Below are 20111 nucleotides of genomic sequence, written 5' to 3'. Positions count from 1 at the left end.
TTAAAGATTTTTTTATATCTTGTATAGAATATAGAAATTTTAATATATATATATATATATATATATATATTGTGAGTCCCACTAATGAATCTTAATTGGTAGAGTTATTAAAAATATAGTTTTAAATTAATTAGATATAAAATTATTAAGTTTAGAGGTTCCATATTATTATTATTATTATTATTTAAGTATTTATTAAAATATAAAAGGTTTTATAAGTTGTAAGAGTCCATTAGAAAAAAAGTCATAATGGTGGAATTTTTTTCAAGTATTTAAGACAATTCTTGTAGCTTGTTTAGTATTTTTTTTAATTGTGAGATTTAATATTTATTTATTAATATCTACGTCTATATTGGTCTTTTATCTACAACTATTACTTGTAAAAAATCTATAAATATTAATTAATACATAGAAGAAGCATCAAAAGGAACCTCACGTCTTTTTAGTTATTTATGTAAAAAAAAAGATTTCTAGTTGATTTAAATTAGTTTTATTATTATTAAATATAAAAATATAAAAATATTTAAATTGATATTAATATTATATAGAAATTATAGAAATTCTAATAATTTATTTAAAATATATCTAAAATACTTTAAAACAAATTAGAATAATTTTTTAAGACTTTAATAATTCAATAATTTTTATCAATTTGAAAAGCTATTATGAAGAAATTGAGCAAGATTTGAAGGTTATATAAGATTCTTAGAATTATTTGATGTTTTTAAATACAATTTTAAATATAAAAATATAAAAAAATAATTTTACTAGTAGAAAATATGAAACATAGCAGCTAATTTAGCACTTATAGGAAAAGAGGTGCATATGTCACAGATGGATTGTGGCACCTTCAATGTAGGCAGGAGGAAAAAAATGGATGTTGTTCATGGCCTCTCTAGGACACCCATGTATACTACTTGTGAACATTGGTGAAGTTAAAATCCTTGATTTTTTATACAAATTATTGTTGAAGCAAAATATATTCATTTAATTAATTAATTAATTAACTTTTGAACTTTAAATAATAATAAATTATTCATAATAATTTATATTTTATTATTTTTTACATCATTAAAAAGATAAAAAACTCATTATATTAGAATAGTTTTTACTTTATATTTTTATTTTTTACTTGATAAAATTTAATAAAAAAAGTATGATTATTTTTATAGTGTGTAATTGTTTGATTTTAATTCTTTTAATATTTTGTATTGTTCTTCATTATTTCTTGTTATTAGCTTCAATTACTTTATTCTACCAATTACAAGAAATTCTTAATTGAAGCCATCTTATATTTTCAATTGAAAAGTAAATTTAACTCTTACATAAGTATAAAAATAACTTAATTGTAATAAGAAAATAGAATAATATCCCAGATATAATTAAAAGAAATTAATTTATTATTATATATATATATATATATATATATATAGTAATTTTATTAAATGCATAAAAATAAAAATATTATAAATAAAGTCTTATGATATATCATAATTATAAGTTATAAATTCAAATAATATAAATATAATTTTATATTGTAATTAGACACTTTTATTTATAAAATGGAATCCTATAGAAATACATATATTTATCTATCTATGTATTTTTTAATTCAAAACATTGAAATTAAAAAATTAGTATAAAATTTATATTGAAAATTTAAAATAATAATTTTAACTATTTATTTTTGTAATATTAAAAGATCTATGAAATAGAATAAATAGAAATGATAAATTTTTAATTAAAAATTATAAATATTTATTTTTTAATGAAATATAAAATATAAATATATATATAATTTATATATTTTTATTATTTAATTATATTTATTATTATTATTATTATTAAATTATCAAGCTTACATATACTATTTACTTAATAATTTTGATATTAATTTAATTTGCATATTTTTTGCAAAATTTTAAAAAATATATTTATAGTTTAAATAATTTAATTACTTATTGATAATATAACAATTAGTTTTTTGGCTATCTTTTGACATTTGAATAATATTGTGCTAGTATTTTATTTTTTATTTTTTATTTTTTTTTATTCATGTTACTTATTATAACCAAAAAATCAATTTCACAGAGAAAAACATATAAAAAAAGAATTACCCAATTATAGGAATTATCATGTATTATACATTTTTTCAGATTTTTTTTTTTAAATTTTTTATTTAAACAATTTTAGTTTTAGTCATTTATTTATTTACTTATTTTTTACTTCTTTTGTTTTAACCTCTTTAGTTTTTTTTAGAAAGAATATGATTGTATTTTGTAAAATATTATACTACTCAGTATCTTTTCTAAATATAAATTTTTTCAATTTTAATAAACTTTGAATAATTCAAAAATATTTCTATAAATATTTCAATTATTTTAGAATATATCAAGTCTAATATGTATTTATATATATATATATATATATTCAAGACCTACACCCTCCCCTCACTCAATTCTTTTGATTCAATCACACTCCAACTCCCTAATGAATTGAAACACTACTTAAATCGTAATCACGCACAATTTCAAATCATCAACACCCATAAATCAGTCCATTAAACACCGAGTTATGGATCACCACAACATGAATTGGGGTAGCATAATCCGGGTATATTGGATGTGTGAACCGGGTATTGTTGACAACTTGGCAGATTGTGAGAGCTCAAGAAGAAACATCAAGGATTTGATGGGCACACCAGCACACAAATCTTCCACGTCAACTCAACTTTGTGTTTTCTCATCAGATCTTGCAAGTCCTCAAATCCATTGTAATATATTACAACTGGTGAGGAGACAAACATCTCAACTGATAAGACAACTTGCAACTTCTCAAATCCATCACACAGTGGATTTGAGAAGCGTTCCAGTAATAATAATCATATTCTTGATGTGGCATGGCGTGTGTATGTATTTTTGGTATTGTCTGAGTGAGTTCACCTCTGAGTTTCTACATGTAGCTTTAGCTGTAGCGAGAAGGATCGCTGGTGATGTACAAACATGAACACTCCGATACTGGGTTATCACATTTCTCAAGTGCTGTGAGTGTGGGGTTTTGAGTTTTTGGGGTTTTTGGTTCAGCGGAGATGGTTTCTAAGGCGGTGGTTGATGTGGTTTCTGTGGCACAGGTGGACCTTGATAACCTTTGCACCATTCTCACAAAATCTGTCGCAAGGTCCACTCTGCATGTTGCTCTATCTCCCTTTTAATTTTTCAGCTCTTAAGTCGTGTTCATTGCATCACGTGAGTTATTCCTGCACAATTTTCTTCGTCCATTTTCTTTTTATATTCAAATCTGTGTTTCCGTTTTTTGGAGCAACGATGTGGGGTGTGAAGTGCTTGACGTATTTCACAGTTACTTTGTTGGACAACATTATATGTTATGCATGACTGCCGTGATTTATACACGTTTTTGCAGCTCCATGAATGTTGATTATCCATCTGAATCTTTGGCTAATATTGTAAAGACAACATTAGCTGTTGACTGAGAGGTACACTACTCTCAATGGTGCTTATTGTTCATGGATGTATTTTGTACGTGGCTTTTGAGATCTGTGTAGAAGGCATAGTTTGAAGAGTGTTAGTGGAACTCTATGCGGAGTACTTCTGGTTTTAGCAAGGTTCTATCGGCAAATTGTACACAACTCATTCTTGGTCTAAGCAGTTTTTGTGCTAAAATATTGTTGCATTTGCTTTACAATTGCAATTGTACACAATGATTTTATGAACAAACAGTTACTTACAAACAAGTTTACTAACAAATACTTATCTACGAACAAACACTCAAGGAATACAATTCATGTACTTCTGAACTACATGTGCACATAATTGGCATCGTTTAAAAAAAAGAAAAATGTACAAGCAGTACACAATAACTTACATTTTAGTAGAGGCATTGTGCAACATTTTAAAATAGAAACAGTTTGCAGAACAGTTCTTTTTTTTTTTTTTTTTTTTTTTTTTAATACTCTTGTTCATGAAATTTTGTTTGTAAGTATATGTCTGTTTGTACAAAATAATTCTATATCTTCTTTTGTTGTAGTTACTTATACTTTACCCGCTAAAGGCATAGGAACATACTAGTATATTTAAAATAGTATCATTTTTTTTTGATTTTAACTATACAAATATTTTTTGAAGTGCAAAATTTCAAAGTTTAGGTAAATTTTTTGTATATTTTAAAACAATACTTACATTTCATGAACAAAAATTTAATTCTAGTTTCTAAACTAAAAAACTTGATTAAGTGATTTTTTCTTTTATTTTTATTATTTATTTTAAGGATCTTCCTTCACGTGTCATAATATTTTTTTAAATAGAAAATATAATATATTAGTTTTATTTTATTTATAATTTAGTCTAAAAAATAATTAAAAACTTCTAAAGTAATTCTAAAGTTTGTCGTAATCATATAAATGATATACCTTTGAAGTATTTAAATAGATTTTTTTATACTTTTTAAATTAAAAAAATAAATGTATTATTGATAAATAAAATTTAAGTCCATACACATATTTATACTTATAGATAAATAATTAAAAATTTATAAAACTAAAAATTATGTAAATACATAAAATTAAACTTTTGGTATAATTATGACATATCAAAAGTTGGTTTTTAAACTATAAATTAATTTATTTAATATAAATTATATATATTATAAGAAACAAAAATAAGAAAAAAAAAATTTAATTACATATCTGTCTTTAAAAACATCATAATTACTTAAGATGCAAAAGTTAAGTTTAAAAACAAGAATAACAACAATATGGAATACAAAGGTATATATATATATATATATATATATACACACACACACACACATATATATATAAATATATATATATATATAAATATATATATATATATATATAAATATATATATATATATATATATATATATATATGTGTATATGTGTGTGTGTGTACATATTTTTATTAATTATAAAATCTTTAGTTTACTAAAATTTATATACATTTAAATTCTTTTTAAATACTTAAAATAATTTAAAAAATATAAGTAAAGATTAATATATTTTTTATTGAAATTAAACTATAGATTTAAAAAAATATATATTTTGATATAATTTATAAAATTGATAAGATGAATTTTAAAAAAAATTTAATATAAAAATATAAGAATAATTATATTTTAAAACTTTGAGGTTATTTTTTTAGTAATTTAATATATTTTCATATAATAAAATTTAGAATATTATCTTATTTATTCTGAAATTTAAACAATTAAAACTCAAAAATTTAGTTATATTGGTATTTTTTAAGATATTTAATATAACACCACTAATTTAAAACTTTTATTACATAATCATAAATAAAGATAGTCTTGAATTCTACGTCATATCTTCTAAAATATTTGTGGTACTTTGTAAAAGTCTTTAGAAGCCATTTAAATGTACTAAATGATTTTTCAACCTTCTAATTTTTTTTTGAAGTTTTTATAAATTTTTATAAATCCATATAAATTTCTATGATTGTTTAGAAATTTCTATAACTTATTCTTTAGGCTTCTAAGACATTTTATTGCATATAAATCCTTCAACCTTTTCTAGAAGCTTTTATATAGGCTAATAATTCTATTTTAAACAATAGAGCAAGGCAAGAGGTATCTAAATCTTATTGATATGAATTTTGTAGTAATCTAAGTATTGTATTGTTTTAAATCTTTTATCTAATCTTATTTCTAATTTTATATTTTATATTTCTATATTTTTATATATTTAATTTCGTAATTTAATTTCTATTTAATATTTATCTTTTTTAAACCATAAAATACAAAGAATCTTATATTTAAAAGCTAAATTTAGCTAAATTAATATATTTTTATCTAAATTAAAATAATATTAGTAATTATTAAAAAATAAAATTTAGAGGTCATAAAAATGAAGTTTAGAAGGTTTTTTATTTTAAAAATAAAATTTATTAAAAACCAAGGATCTATTAATTATCTTTATACAAAAAATAGACTAAGTTTTGTCCATATATACATATATACACACACACACACACACACACATATATATATATATATATATATATATATATACACACATTAGATTCTGTTAACTTGAAAAGTAACTTAGAAATTTATAAAATTTTGTAAAATTTATCTCTAATGAGAGATAAAATACTATATTATTGATGCCAACATTAATTAAGTATATAAAAATAAATTAATATAAAATATTTTATATAGATGTTATATATTAAAGAGATATTAGATATCAATAATTTTTTTATTATTTAAGAATTAAAAAATAATTTAAAATTTATTATTAACCTCTTTTTAAAGGTTTTTAATAGTATTTTTTATTTATAATTTTACAATATTATTTTATTTTATTTGTATAACTTTATTTTCTTTGAACCATGTTTTTTTAATTAAAAATATTTAATTTATATTTAAACTCTTTACTTATTTGAAATATTTTTTCTATTTATAATGATGTAACAAATATTTATTTTGAGATTTCTGATTATTCTAAGTAATAGAAATAAAAAAAATTTAAATTTTTTACAATATATTCTATTCAAGGAAGTTTTAGAAGTTTTAAAGAAGACATTTCTTATTACATGATGACATTGATTTTAAAAATGTTTTCATAGAGTATTTTTTAAACCATTATAATCTCTAATAATATAATAATTAAAATAAATGGTTATTTTTTGCTACTATGATTGGAACTAATGATGCAATTTTAATTGATCTTTTTTAAATTCTAGAATTTGAAAATTGAATTAGATTTTGCGATTTTATTAATTTGGTCATTAAATGATTGTAAGTACAAGCGTATTTTTAATATCTTTTTATAATCTTATAAGAACGGATACCAACAATTAATTGTAGTAATTTTCTTTTTAAGAGCAGTATTGATTTAATTAATTTATTTAAAATTTTGATGACTAAAATGATATTTTTTTAATACGTATTAATTTTGGATCCCATATAAACTATCAAACATATAAAAATCGTGATTTTTATTATGTAAAATATTTAAAATATTTATTTTATAATTAATATATAAAATTTGTTATTTTTTTAATAATTTAAATCAATATGCATTGCTTGATAGTTCATATCAAACTTGATTAAAATACATTAGAATCATAAAACATAAGTAAATATTTAGAAGATATTAAAAATATTTTAATAATTTTAAATTATTATTTAGAAATTATGTAAGCTTAAGATTTTGCAATTGGATATATGTATATGTATAGTGTTTCTTTGACTTATAGATAGTATATGAATACATTATAATAGATAAATTTAATAAATATAAATATATATATATATATATATATATATATATATATATTACCCACTTAATAAGAATATTACAATCATATTGTAATATTAATAAGAATAAATAATATTAAATAAAATTAAACATTGAAATTTATAATAATATTATTGTACTAGCTTAAATATCATAATCAATAGATATTCTAGAATATTTTGATTTAGGTAATTTAAAAAAAAATCTATAATAAATCAAAAAAATCAAAAAATTAAAAATCAAAAAACTTGTAATGTACAAAAATGAACAATTTCAGCAAAATGTTTTATGATTATAATGTGTTTTTATCAAGTTGCATACTATCTACCAAAATGCATGCACATTTATAATTTCTTTTTGTTTATATATGCTCTAATATAGTTTTATTTACTTAAAAATTATTAATTTTTTTATACATTTAAGAAATATATTTATAGTTTATATATATATATATATATATATATATATATATATATATATATATATATGTTATTTTAATTCTTAAATCGTATCTTTTACATTTGTTGTACTAATTATTTTTAATTCTTACAAATAACGTTGGGATATTTGTCAATACTTTCTTTTTTTGTCTTTATTAATAAAATAGGTTTAGCTTGTAGAGACAAAAAAATTTATGATCTTATTTAAGTCGATGTTTTTTTTAAAGATATTTAGTAATTGAGAAGATATTATTTCTATAAAGTGTATTATTTCTAGTTTTATCTTTAAATGAAATTATAAAACGTTTTTATAAGCATAAAAATTCATATCTTCCATTTTTTAGTGCAAAAAAATTATTTTTTGTAAAAAGTGTATGTAATATATATTTAAGAAAATATAATAAATAATATTATCTTATATAATAGTTTGATAACTATTTGAGTATTTATTTTCTTTTTATTCTTATTAGTAACATTCAATTACTATATTAAAATTTCGGTGTCTTATATAAAAATAGTAGAAAATATAGTAGTATTAATATATTCTAGATTCTTATAGTAGTGATGCAATTTAGTAAATAAAAGTTTACAATTATATAAATCTAAAAATTTCAAAAACATTGACAAATTCTTAGCCAATTTCACTCTATTAAATTAATGTTTTTATTATATTTATTCATAAATTTATGTTAAACTAACTCCTATAATTAATATATTATGTCTAGGGTTTTTTTTGAAGTAACTAAAAAAATAGATGTGCTATTTAATAACCTGGTAGTTGACTATTAGAAAAATAACAGGATATTTCAAAGAATACATAATAGTCTCAATTATATAAGTTATATTCATTGGTTTTGGATAACTAAAAATATATTTAAATTTATTATCAAATTCAACACAGACTTTAGTTTAGTATTAAATAACCTTAGTCGTAAGCCTTTAGTTGGCTTTTGTTGCTAAAAAATAACTTGATTTTATGTTATTATATTAAATATTATTTTTAATATCTTATTTTATTTATTTATAAAATAATCCAAGATTCATGTGTAATACTTTTATTTTTTTTTATTAGTTGTATTTTTAGAACTCTGTTTTATTACCTTTTATGTGCATGAATAGGTTTTTAATAAATTTTTAAATAATAAAATTAGATTTGTTTTACATCTTCTTTTCACTTTAAGAAATTAAATATCATTCAAATATTAAAATTATTTAGTTATGGATTTTTGAAAATGTTTTATACATTTGGTACTTCTAAAGATATTAATATAGATTATTTTTTTGTTTTATTTAAAAATTATTAATAAGAAAATTTTAATTTTTAAAATTAATTTAATTAAGTAAAATTTAATTAATTAATAATTTTGGATAATGCTATTACTTTAACTTTTATTTAAAATAATATCTCGCTATTTTTTAATTACAGTTATCTTAAAATTTTGAAGATTCTTTCTGTTGTTTTAGCAACTGTATTAAATTATTATTATATTTGATTTTTGTGGTTATTTGCGATTGTATTGTTAATTACAATGTATGTTATATATATTTAATGGTAACATTGTTTGGTTTTGGTTAAATCTATTTTAATTCTTATTTGTAAGCTTAAAAAAGAAATTATATATATAAATATATAAATGCATCTATATATTAGATGAGAATTTTTATTAGTGATCTTTTAATGTAATTTCTTCTAGTATACATTTTTATTGAATTTTTTTTATTTTATTAGTCATAGTAGTTCTTTGAGCAAATATTATGTATTTCAACTTGCTAAAACTGTTTTCAAATATTAATGTTACACAAACCAAGTATGATTTAAAATTAATTATAATAAGTTGAATAAAAATATTATGCAGTGTTTTAAATTAACATTGCATTATTTGCAACACAAAAGATTAATTTTAATTTTAAAAAAATTGGTTGACACTTATAAAATATTTCGACTATTTTTTAATAATATAACCAAATATTGTTTTTTGATGAGAACTTTGTTTAAGTTTTTTCACATTATAGTAAAAAAAAAAAAAAAAAAAAAAAAAAAGCTTTACGATTATGATAAAAATATTTATATTTATAATGTTAATGTAATGTTTTTTTAATAAAATTTTACTTTTTCAACATTTATTTATATATAGATTTGTTTTTGTATCTATTGTATTTATGGATCTCTGAACTCGTGTAATTTGATTAAATAATTGCAATAATTTAATTTTAATGATTAACTTATATTCATGTCATTACAATAAATAATTTGAGGCACTTTAAAGTGAAATTGTTTGGTAAGTTTTATAACTTGATTTTCTTAATTTTTAGTTTTTTTTTAATACAAATACTTCTTATAATTCTAACTACTATTCTTGAAAATATCTCAAAAATAAATACTTAAAATAAAAATTAACACTGTTATTTTAAAAGTAATTCACAGGATTTATTCTGAATCCAATTTTACATTAATTTTTTTCAATATATATATATATATATAAACAATTACGTTCTCTTCTATCATTAAATATTCCATTACTTTAAAGTACTTCAATAATAATAATAATGAAAAATAGCTCAAAGAATTTAAAGTTACAGTTACTTGCTTGTAATACTTCTATGTTATGGAATGTTATGCAGAGCTATTACATTACTTGCTTGTAATCCTTTAACATTGGCAAGTGCAAAACTATTGCACAATAATAATAAAACAGCAAATAACTGGAGAGTATTAAGCAAGATGGAAGGAAGTAGGATTATGTAGAAAAATATTTGGAGGTAAGCTTCTCTGTTGAGTCCATAGCCATACTTTGTCAACAGTTTGGACCCACTTTTTGATTTATTGTACTGTTTTGTACACATTAGAAAGCCATATCTTTGCAACTTTACACTCTTTTTCTATCTCCTGTTTGTCCAACTGAAGCCTTATATTTCCTCCAAATGATGTCATTACTCTTGACCTTTGAATGAAAAGCTATTTCAGGGGACTTTGTGCAGGAACTGGGTTTCACAAAGTTTAGTCTCCAGGGAGACTGCAGTGGTCAATGTAGAAACTTAAGCTACAACAGTACTTTGTTTTCTGAATGTGTCTCCCTTCAGTGGAAAGAATCTCCCTCCTCTGTCTTTAAAAAAATGTGTGTACATTTATGGTTGTTCCAGTTTTGACCAAAGCTTGTATGGATATATGATGAGTCCTGAACCTCTGCAGCCAAACGTGTTAAGTTAATGTGAAGATTGCTGATGAATGGATGTGATTCAGAGCCCTGATCTCTGTGCTGGTTAAATACTACCCACTTGCATGGCTCAGAACACAAAACAATAGGATGTTTCTATACAAACAGTATCGAAGCAAATGTGAACAAATGGTTACAACCAAAATCTTGATCATTCTTCTCAGCTACCGATAAATTCCATTCTTTAACCTTCTAACTCCAAAACTTAACCCTTCTTTACACAAGATGCTTTTACAACAAACAACTAATACTTTTTATTTTTTTATTTTTTTATTTTTCAGACAACTTGAGCTCGCAGAAGGTTCCATGCGTTCACCAAACAACAGAGAGAGCTTATAATTTTTCCTATCAGCGTCATCAAACTCGTAAGACTTGAGGTGAACACTTCTCGTGAACTTGGCCAGCGTCAAGCCAGCGTCAAGCCAGCGACCAGCCAAGTCTAAAGGATTTTTATTCTGCGCAGCCCATTTCGACTTCATTCATGCTTTCGGGAGAGCCGCGCAATAATCCACCTTCCGGAGTAATTTGGGAGCTTGCTTGTGATGACGTCGCGGCCAATTTCCCCGTGAGGAAGAGGTTACTTACCATCGCACTCAATTCTCATCTCCGGCGCAAGCATCTCAGTGACGCATGCTCACCGCTGCAGCACCACGCTCCGTTGACATTCACCACGTTGATTGTGGGTTTGGATGCGAAGAAGAAACCCCTGCCTGCCCGCTGACTGGTACCACGGTGCGGTACTTTGCAAGTGACTTCGTCAAGTGTATGTCCTCATTTTTCTGTTGCTACTCCCAATCCAGTTGCCCACATGGAATCTAGGTTGGGTGGCCTGGACAATACTAGAGCTAGAGGTGCTAGACTTACCATTTTCAGCGGAATGGGGTCCACTATCTCGCTGGTCATGACGACTTTGCCAGTTTTCCTGGGGTGGACTCTAGTCGCTCCAGTGCTGGACTTGTCGCAATTGGGGTATGGAATGAGAAGTGTACCGCTGTGTGTGTTGTCGACGCAAGGCAGGCGTGGTCAGGAGATTCAAGGGCTTTCGAATACGTCAATCGTTGACCTCGATGCTCTGTGTGGCTCGATACTCATCCTTTGCGTACCAGTGGGGTCCAGGCAGTCCATCGCTGCCAAGCTTGAAGAACAATTAGTCCGCCTCACAACGCCTTCGAGGTTTGTTACACCAGATTTACTCCAGAGCTTCGATAGCTTAGTAGGCACATCGAATTATCTTTAATATGCTAGATTAAAATTCAAAGAACCTTCGCAGCCGTATGTCCAGTGCGTAGTCTAATCGCGCTTGGCACCACTTTTGTTCGGTCGAGTCTTCGAACTTGCACCAGCAGGTCAGGAGGATGTTCTCTCTTTTTTGTGATTAGAACACCTTTTATTTTGGTGAAATAACGCTTCCCTTCTCCACCTATATTTGCATTCCGACTTCAGAAAAACTGAGAGTGTTTCAATTATGGAATCCTCGAAATTAGGAGCTTGTCTCATTCTTCGCATAACTTCACGACTGACAACAAGTTGCTGCTGAAGAGAAGTTGCGCATACTTGGATAGATATCTTCTTATTATTGAAGACCAGTCTGTGGGGTCTGCTCTGCTCTTTGCGATTGATCGTTTAGTGTCCGCACACTACGTAGTGCCTCAAAATATGTAAAGGACAGGGGAAATTAAGGAGTTTTTTTTTTTTTTTTTTTTTTTTTGTTGTTGTTGTTGTTGTTGTTGAAAGGATGTAAACCTTTGGAAGGAAGTTGCAGAATTCCCAGGTCACTTAACCGTCGGCTCAGGGCATCAGTAGGTGAATCCACTGCCCAGAAAGACGTCATGCCCCTCTAGGCACAAATTTGCTTCCAGCGCCAGTCCCGTGCCCCTTTACTTCGGCGAGCTGATCGCAAATCACCGTTTACTTCGATCTCCTTCGAGTGATTCTCGCTTGGAATTCAGCTGGACGCTCATTGGCAGATGAATTTGAGGAGATTTGAGGCGGGTTTGGAGTGAAGCAGCCCTCAAGTCGGTGTGTTCCGAAGGTGAAGGTGGAGGAGGAGGCTAAGGCCGTCGTAATGTTGGATGGCGCTTTCGGCAGTGAGAATGGCTCTATGTGGATCGCTCCTGCAACGTGCTTCATTACCCACCACTCCCTCCAATCTGGTCAGTCTTCCTTCCGTCGTTATGTTGATGTGATTCCGTGCTCAAATCTCACACTGCGCATATGATGCAGAAACGAATTTTAAATGGTCCAAGGTGTTAGCCATTCATAAATGAGCACTTAAACTTTTCAAAATTCTCCAGAGTGCATACAGAATGTCCACTACCAATTTTTGAGCCATTCAACTCGCATGGTTTCACTAGTGAATATACGAGTAGTAGCGTTAATTGGAAGCTCAAGAATACATGATATATTATGTTCGGATTCCAGTCGGTAACACTTTTTTATAGGTTCTCAGTTGCAACTAAAAATTTAGTCGGATGACGAATAAACTGACGAATGTCTTTTGCTGCGTCAGCAGAGTGATCAAAAGCCGAAATGGTATTCCTTGTGCCAGCAGCCAAAGTATATTACCTCTTTCGTAGTTGTGCTCGTGCTCATCTTCACTCTCAGCAGCGTTCAGGTATGAAACAAATTAAAAGAAACGTGTGTGGTACATGGAATTTGTACAAATGCACCACTTTTTTGCTTTTCACTTCCTTGAGCATCCTCCAGTCTTATTTGTGGGCGGACAACCATGTCTTGGGTGTACAACATCAGTTTTGAAATAATGAAGAGCATTGTTGGGTTGCATCACTTAACGCTCTCGAGGATGTTCTCGAGAGTTCGGAGAAAAGGCAGCTGAATTGATTCATCACTTGACAGAGCGATCCTCTTTCCGCGTGTTACTTTCCGCGTGGATTGATGACCCAGGGATTGCGCTTACGGTTGTGCAGATTTCATTCTTGGATAGAATCGATTCATCTTTCAAAATCTCAGGACAGGTTATCTTCTGATTCCTACATTTACCAATCTTGGTCACAAGTGGCCTTCACTTAACTTTAAAGTCCAGACTGCTTAGGCAGCAATTTGAATTGTGAACTGCTGTTTCTGCAAAGTGGTGAATGTCGATTTTTAGGTCAGCGAACCTATGTTGCATTCCATTTCGATATCAATTTTGAAAGTACAGGGAATCTATACGTGTGCAGAGCAAGGGGTTATCGGTTGAAGGCACTGATGGATGTGATTTATCAGCAAATACATCGAGAAAATCGGTCACCGAGTTGAGAAGCAGGTCAAAAGGTCATGTAGCAACCGCACCATGCAGGCAAGACGGGGTAAATCTGCCGCAGGGCATAATTGTGGCGACCACAGATTTACAAATGCGGTCTCTCTACCCAGAAGATGAGAAACAAGTAGGGTTTGCGACAGAACCTCCTCTCTCTATGTAGTTGGTATCCATTTTGTTTAAGCATCAGAATTCATCTTCGATGTACAATAACGTCTTCTATGCTTCCAGGTCCAAAATTCCATGCCGAACAACCTGCTCGCAATGGCAGTGGGTATTAAGCAAAAGAAAGTAGTCAACGACATTGTCCAGAAGGTAATTGACTGACTCCGCTCTTCTTTTGCCCACTTCTGCTTCTGTTTCCAGATTGTGTAGATTTAGCCCCACTCAGTGTTTTCCTCATAGCAGCTTCTAATACACAGTCTCTAGATCGCGAAGTTTGCGCAAGAGATCAGAGAATATGTTGAGCCATCCTTATGGATTTTGTTGGTGTTGCCAGTTTCCACTCAGCAACTTCACTATTATGCTGTTCCACTACGATGGGATTGTTGATCAGTGGCAAGACCTTCCCTGGAACAATCAATCCATCCATATTGTTGCCTCGCATCAGACCAAATGGTACATCACCCACTTTTGTTTGCACCAACTTCTTATGCGTTTTACTATGACTTAGAGTTGGAACGGTCCTGTTTCTTGTTGAGTTTCTACTCAGAAAGAGATTCAAGCTGTCAGTTAGCAGCGGAGGGTACGAAGTCGGTGCGACTCATCATGTGTCCCACGCATGATCACTTGTGAACTAACCCAAAAGCTGATGCCTGGAGAATAGGTGGTACGCCAAACGATTCATGCACCCAGATATTGTGGACCGTTACAATTACATTTTCCTTTGGGACGAGGACCTCGGAGTTGAACATTTCAATGCTGAAAGGTGAAAAACCTTGATCCCTCACTTTTGTGTGGTGTGTTTATGCAATAAGGGAACCACTCTCAATTCTGTTGAACTTGAATTTTGACACATCCTCTAGTCTGGGTTTGTTGTGGAGAGGAGCGTTACTGACCATTACTTTAGATTGTTGCTTGAGGAACAGGCTGCATGGCAACTAGAGTGGAACTTAGTGTAATCCAGTCGGACGATTTGCTTTCAATTATGTACTGTCACCTATCACAAAGGGAAGGATTTGCTGTGAATGACGGATTCTGTATGCGTTGCAGGTACTTGGAGATAATGCAAGCCGAGGGTCTAGAAATCTCTCAACCTGGTCTTGATTCTCAATCATCAAAAATCCACCACCAAATCACTCGTCGTCATCCACACATGATCGCGCATAAGTAAGCTTATAATCTCTTCTTGTCTTTTGTGCTGCTTCCATTCTCTCCTATACAACTTACACTAGTATAATCATGCATAGTTAACAGACCGGCAGTTCTTACAAATGCTAAGGTCCAAGTTTAGTCCAGCTTGGTTTGTCTCTAATCTCAATTAACTTCCCCTTTTCTATTGTGATGTAGGTCAATTCTTACAAACTCGTGCAAACCAGAGAAGAAAGCAGTTCCGTGTACAGGGTAAGGGCTCAGTTTTCAGGAAGGAAGACAGCTAATTGTGCACTTTGTTCATCATAATCTTCACTGTTGTAAGTTATTGTATCAAACGGTTTTACAACTCTCCATCGTCCTACAGATATGTGGAGGTAATGGCGCCTGTTTTTTCGAAGGCAGCTTGGAAGTGCGTTTGGTATATGATCCAGGTAATATTGATGTTTTTGTTTTCTTATTTCAAGCCTGGAATGGTTTACGCTTCAATTCGTTAATCATTCGTATCGTCCAATCAGGTGGTAGCAAAGTAGAATCATGCACTTTCAAATTTGATATACCGTGCGGGATTAATATACTTCCTTGTACAGAAAATATAGCATGGCATTACCTGTCTTTGGCCGGACGCAATCTAATCCTATGATACCCGATCGATGGTGGGTTGAAACAGAATGATTTGGTTCATGGGTGGGGCGTTGACTTCAAACTTGGCTACTGCGCTCAGGTATGCGTCGTCCTTGTTCACCAGCCACCTTAAATTGGAGAAAAGAAATGGATATCGCACGGGATCAGAATGAGCGTCTATGATGGGTGGGAGAAAACTATCTCATATGGTTTGTGGATGTTGGTGCCAGGGGTTGCGAAGTGAGAAAGTGGGTGTGATCGATGCAGAGTACATCCTGCACAAAGGCATTCCATCTCTTAGTGGGGCGAGTGCGAAAAATGTAAACCGACTTCCACATCTATCATGCATCCGTAGCTCCCGAACAGCCAAATTTCGTGATGTTGAACTGACATACTCTTAGCGGAGGGATGTCCAGTAACTTTTGTCTAGAATCCGGTGTGTTAACTCAGACCATCGCAACGCAGGTCGATTTCGACAATGTAACATAAGTAGAACTAACAAGGTTTCACTGCTTGTGGTGGGCTGGATCGAAAGGCTGCTCAGACGGCGTACGATCCTCGCAAAGAGGTATACAATACACAAACCATCTACCTGTCCCACATTGAACTCCGCTCTCTCTCTTAACCAAACTCTGCGCTGCTCGCGATATCCTACGCATCAGTATCAATTACTCACTCTATCACAAAATTCTTCACTAAAACGTGGTCCGCTCGGCAAACAGGTGCGGAGGAAATCCAGCCAAGAAATGCTGGAATTTCAGAAACGATGGACGGAGGCCGCGCGGGATGACCCAACATGGAAGGATCCGTATGAAGAGTACGCCGCAGCTGAGATGCGCTACGCAAATGCGAGAGCATCATTAGGACTGACGTAGTTGACAAGACAATCGGCTCCGGAGCTTCACCGACGGCGCTGAGTTCATGACCCGCATGCATCAAGCACGGTGCTCGAATCTGGATGAGAGCAGGATTGCTGCCGCTGCGATCGATCCTGATCCAGACACCAACATCCAATGCTGTGAATTCTCGAAGACCCAGTCGCCGTGCTTGTTCCTCTCAATCTGACAGGCTCCGACACCTCGCATGATCCGGTTTTTGCACATATACCATGTTCATTGCTTCTTGTTAATTTCTATATATATATATATATATATTGTACCATTTCACGCAGTACCATTTCACCCAGTGCTTCCCATTTACCGTTCTCTGGTTTTCTGCTGCTTGAGTTTTTATTGACTGCTTCTGATCGGAATCCATTTAACATTAGTAATGCATGTCAATTAGTGACAGACGGTTTTAGCTTATTGTGCATAATTATTTTCCAAAATTAATAAGCTTGCCCTAATCTATCCAAATGTTAATCAATTTACACTAATTTGTGACTTCCTTTTATGGATGTTTCAGCTAAAATTTAATACTAAATATTTGCATGAAGCTTATTTACATTTGAGAAAGATATTAGCTAATATAGTGCTTGTTTCATCCATTTTGTAGGACACTCACTGTCTAAAATTTCATTTTCCTGATTGTTCTAGTCACAACCAAAATTTAGTATTTATTATTATTTTATAGTTCATGCTTTGTACAATAATCATTGTTGTATTTTACTCAATAACATCATAAAATCAGTTTCTTTGTCATTAGAATCATCATTTTTATTTATTTATTTTTGTTATTTTTATTACTTGTCTAAGAATAAGATATTAGTTATTTAAATTTCTATATCATGATGGCTGATGATTGATGCAAATGAAAGAGTTTGTAGGTGTTTAGGGTGGTTTCTATAGTGTTACTAATGTATAAAATTAGAAGTTAAAAATAGGTAGTAAAACATCTTGAGGTTGATTGTGAGATTTTTAATGACAAATAATTTAGGATACTCTCATATTAAAAATTTCGTTTGAGAACATATATATACATATAAAAGTAAACCAAATCCAAACACATGAGATTTAACCTATATTAGCTTGTATTATATAGAATTTGAAGCAAACTTATTTCTTGAGATTTTGCACAAATTCAACAGTACATTTAAATAGAATCCTTTTACACTTCTTATTTAAAATCGAATTAGATATTCTATGATCAAAACCATTTATTTAACATAACATTTGTTGTTAAATACAAATATACTCATTATATAATTACCATTTGAGTTCTTTCAAAGCATAAATCAAAATTTAAAATAGAAATATAAAATTCATGAGCTACCCATGATTTAGTCTTTAAATTTTTTGAGGTGTAAGAATAAGCATGAAATGAATATAAGGTGCTGGTTGAATTTCAAAGAAAATTTTATTCTTTTTGTTAAGAAATTAGAAAAAAATGATAAAATGAAGATTTCACAATTTCAGACAGTTATGGAATTACTTTCAAGTCTGCTACTACACTGTCTCTGCTAATTAATTAAAACGCTTCCGATCTTAAGAAAAATGTAAAACAAGAGCAAAACACACTTAAACTTTACTGCGGGTGGTAGGAAAGTATTAAAAAAGTGAAAGCTAGTGGACGTAAAAAGTACAAAGCGATAGATGTCGTGAGCCCGATTAGATCGTGATTGGGTACTACAAGTCATTTATTGGCCCAGTCGGTTAAACTTAGAATTCTCTGGAAACCCGCTCTGAGCCACGTCGGGAGTTCGCATTCACGCCTGGCCCGGCCCGGCCCGGCCCGTGACTTGCCTTCGACACGAGAAGACAAAGTTTGCCTCCAAGCGGCACAGAGGCCATTCCTGCAGAGAGGTCACACCATTGCAAGCTCGTCACGATCGCCGCAGCAAACGCCGTTTCCGAGCTCTCATTGTTGCAGCAGTTCGGTTGTAGAATTTTTGTGTAGAGATCGGTGCATTGCAGTGCAGTGAGAAGCTGGCGCAAACGGAAGTATCGTCGGGGTCGCATGGCCCGACCAGCAGGGACCGTGATGCTGCCCCTGACTTTATGGCGGGCAGTGATGAGCACAAGGCCGTGCTCGTGCAAGCCGAAATGCAGCGCATGAAGCGCCTCCCCTCCGGAAGCTCTTACGTTTCGAACCGCATCAAAGTGCTGGACAAAATGCTGCAGCTTCTTGGGAAGGTAATTTTTAAAATTGTTTTTGCGCGGTTTGGTGGAGCGGTTGACACTTGGTCCGAATAATTCAAGGCGATTATGAACAGTGTTTGAGTTTGTTTTCGTGCGGGATAATCTGCTCTCCGTTTTGATCGTCATATTTTGTGCCAATGTTGGAAGTCTGACTATTATCTGCTTAAGTTACCGGTCCATGGACGTTTAGATGCGGCGTTGTGGTGTGTCTATTGACGAGTTGAAGCTGGAGGGCGTGAGATTTCACTGTAATTACATCATATTTGGTCGGTGGTTTGCCTGATTCGTACGTCTACGCAGTTTGATTCTTTGCTGATGAACAGTATTCAACACCTGTTGCAGAAATTGGCAGGGTCGTACATTGTTCATGTCTGTGGAGGGTTTGGAAAGACTTTGACACATTTGGATGCCCGTTTGAGTTCTGCGAACTGACCTTTACATGTGTTGCGGTGATAGGTGCGAACTAACACGGAGGGTGAAGAACTGGAACTTCTTTTTGCAAACATGAATTTCTGAAGTGTTTATTGTTGGATTGCTTTGCACATGGAAACACCTGCGCATGAATCGATCGACAATGACCATGGATCATACAAACACATTGTGAAATACGGAGTTTTGTAAGAATATCTCCGTAGATAGCAACTTTCTTCATGTCTTCCACTGGACGTGCGTAAATTTAGTATGCTTTAGTAGGGCTGTAAGTAACTATCGTAGCTAAAGTACCATGTGACACAATGTCACTAATCCTAAAATTTCCATATGGAAACCCGACAAATCCCTGTAAGATCGGTATAACATATCAAGAAAGTTTTGTACATTTATGGACATGTCCGATAAATACAAATCCAAACATATACTCATGTTTTTGCGCATGAATTCAAAGGA

At 30.3% G+C, this 20111-nt stretch overlaps 1 protein-coding gene and 1 long non-coding RNA gene across 6 annotated transcripts; both read left to right on the top strand.

Annotated features, from left to right (window-relative positions):
• The first annotated feature begins 11994 nt into the window (after positions 1–11994).
• On the top strand, positions 11995–17319 carry LOC112285130 (uncharacterized). 5 transcript variants are annotated; one of them, XM_090251891.1, is made up of 15 exons: positions 11995–12128; positions 12712–13108; positions 13465–13569; positions 13883–13930; positions 14135–14341; positions 14446–14529; positions 14714–14832; positions 15041–15142; positions 15427–15543; positions 15724–15777; positions 15893–15959; positions 16196–16249; positions 16380–16469; positions 16685–16717; positions 16872–17319. In XM_090251891.1, exons 2-15 carry the CDS (start codon positions 13028–13030, stop codon positions 17022–17024), a joined length of 1314 nt encoding a protein of 437 aa, XP_090108017.1. In that variant the 5' UTR covers positions 11995–12128; positions 12712–13027; the 3' UTR covers positions 17025–17319. The 5 variants fall into 5 exon arrangements, with proteins under 5 accessions (XP_090108017.1, XP_024381455.1, XP_024381456.1 ...); XM_024525687.3 differs by lacking the exon at positions 11995–12128 and adding an exon at positions 12135–12301 and having other exon boundaries at positions 12718–13108; XM_024525688.3 differs by lacking the exon at positions 11995–12128 and having other exon boundaries at positions 12135–13108; positions 13468–13569.
• A 1570-nt stretch (positions 17320–18889) lies between these two features.
• On the top strand, positions 18890–20111 carry LOC141045617 (uncharacterized). The gene is made up of 2 exons (XR_012217909.2): positions 18890–19220; positions 19683–20111. It is a non-coding gene; the product is annotated as an uncharacterized LOC141045617 (long non-coding RNA).

This window comes from Physcomitrium patens, chromosome 7 (assembly GCF_059467195.1).
Source record: "Physcomitrium patens ecotype Gransden chromosome 7, ASM5946719v1, whole genome shotgun sequence".
Classification (NCBI taxonomy): Eukaryota; Viridiplantae; Streptophyta; class Bryopsida; order Funariales; family Funariaceae; genus Physcomitrium; species Physcomitrium patens.
The sequence above is the reverse complement of the archived record's forward strand: the minus strand, read 5'-3'. Positions and strand labels throughout refer to the sequence as shown.

Excerpts from the sequence above, each read along its gene's own strand:
- LOC112285130 (XM_090251891.1), top strand. The coding sequence starts at position 13,028 with ATGGCGCTTTCGGCAGTGAGAATGGCTCTATGTGGATCGCTCCTGCAA. Across the intron at positions 14,833-15,040 it reads GCCTCGCATCAGACCAAATG|GTGGTACGCCAAACGATTCA; the intron begins GTACATCACCCA and ends CCTGGAGAATAG. Across the intron at positions 16,470-16,684 it reads GTGGGGCGAGTGCGAAAAAT|GCTGCTCAGACGGCGTACGA; the intron begins GTAAACCGACTT and ends CTGGATCGAAAG.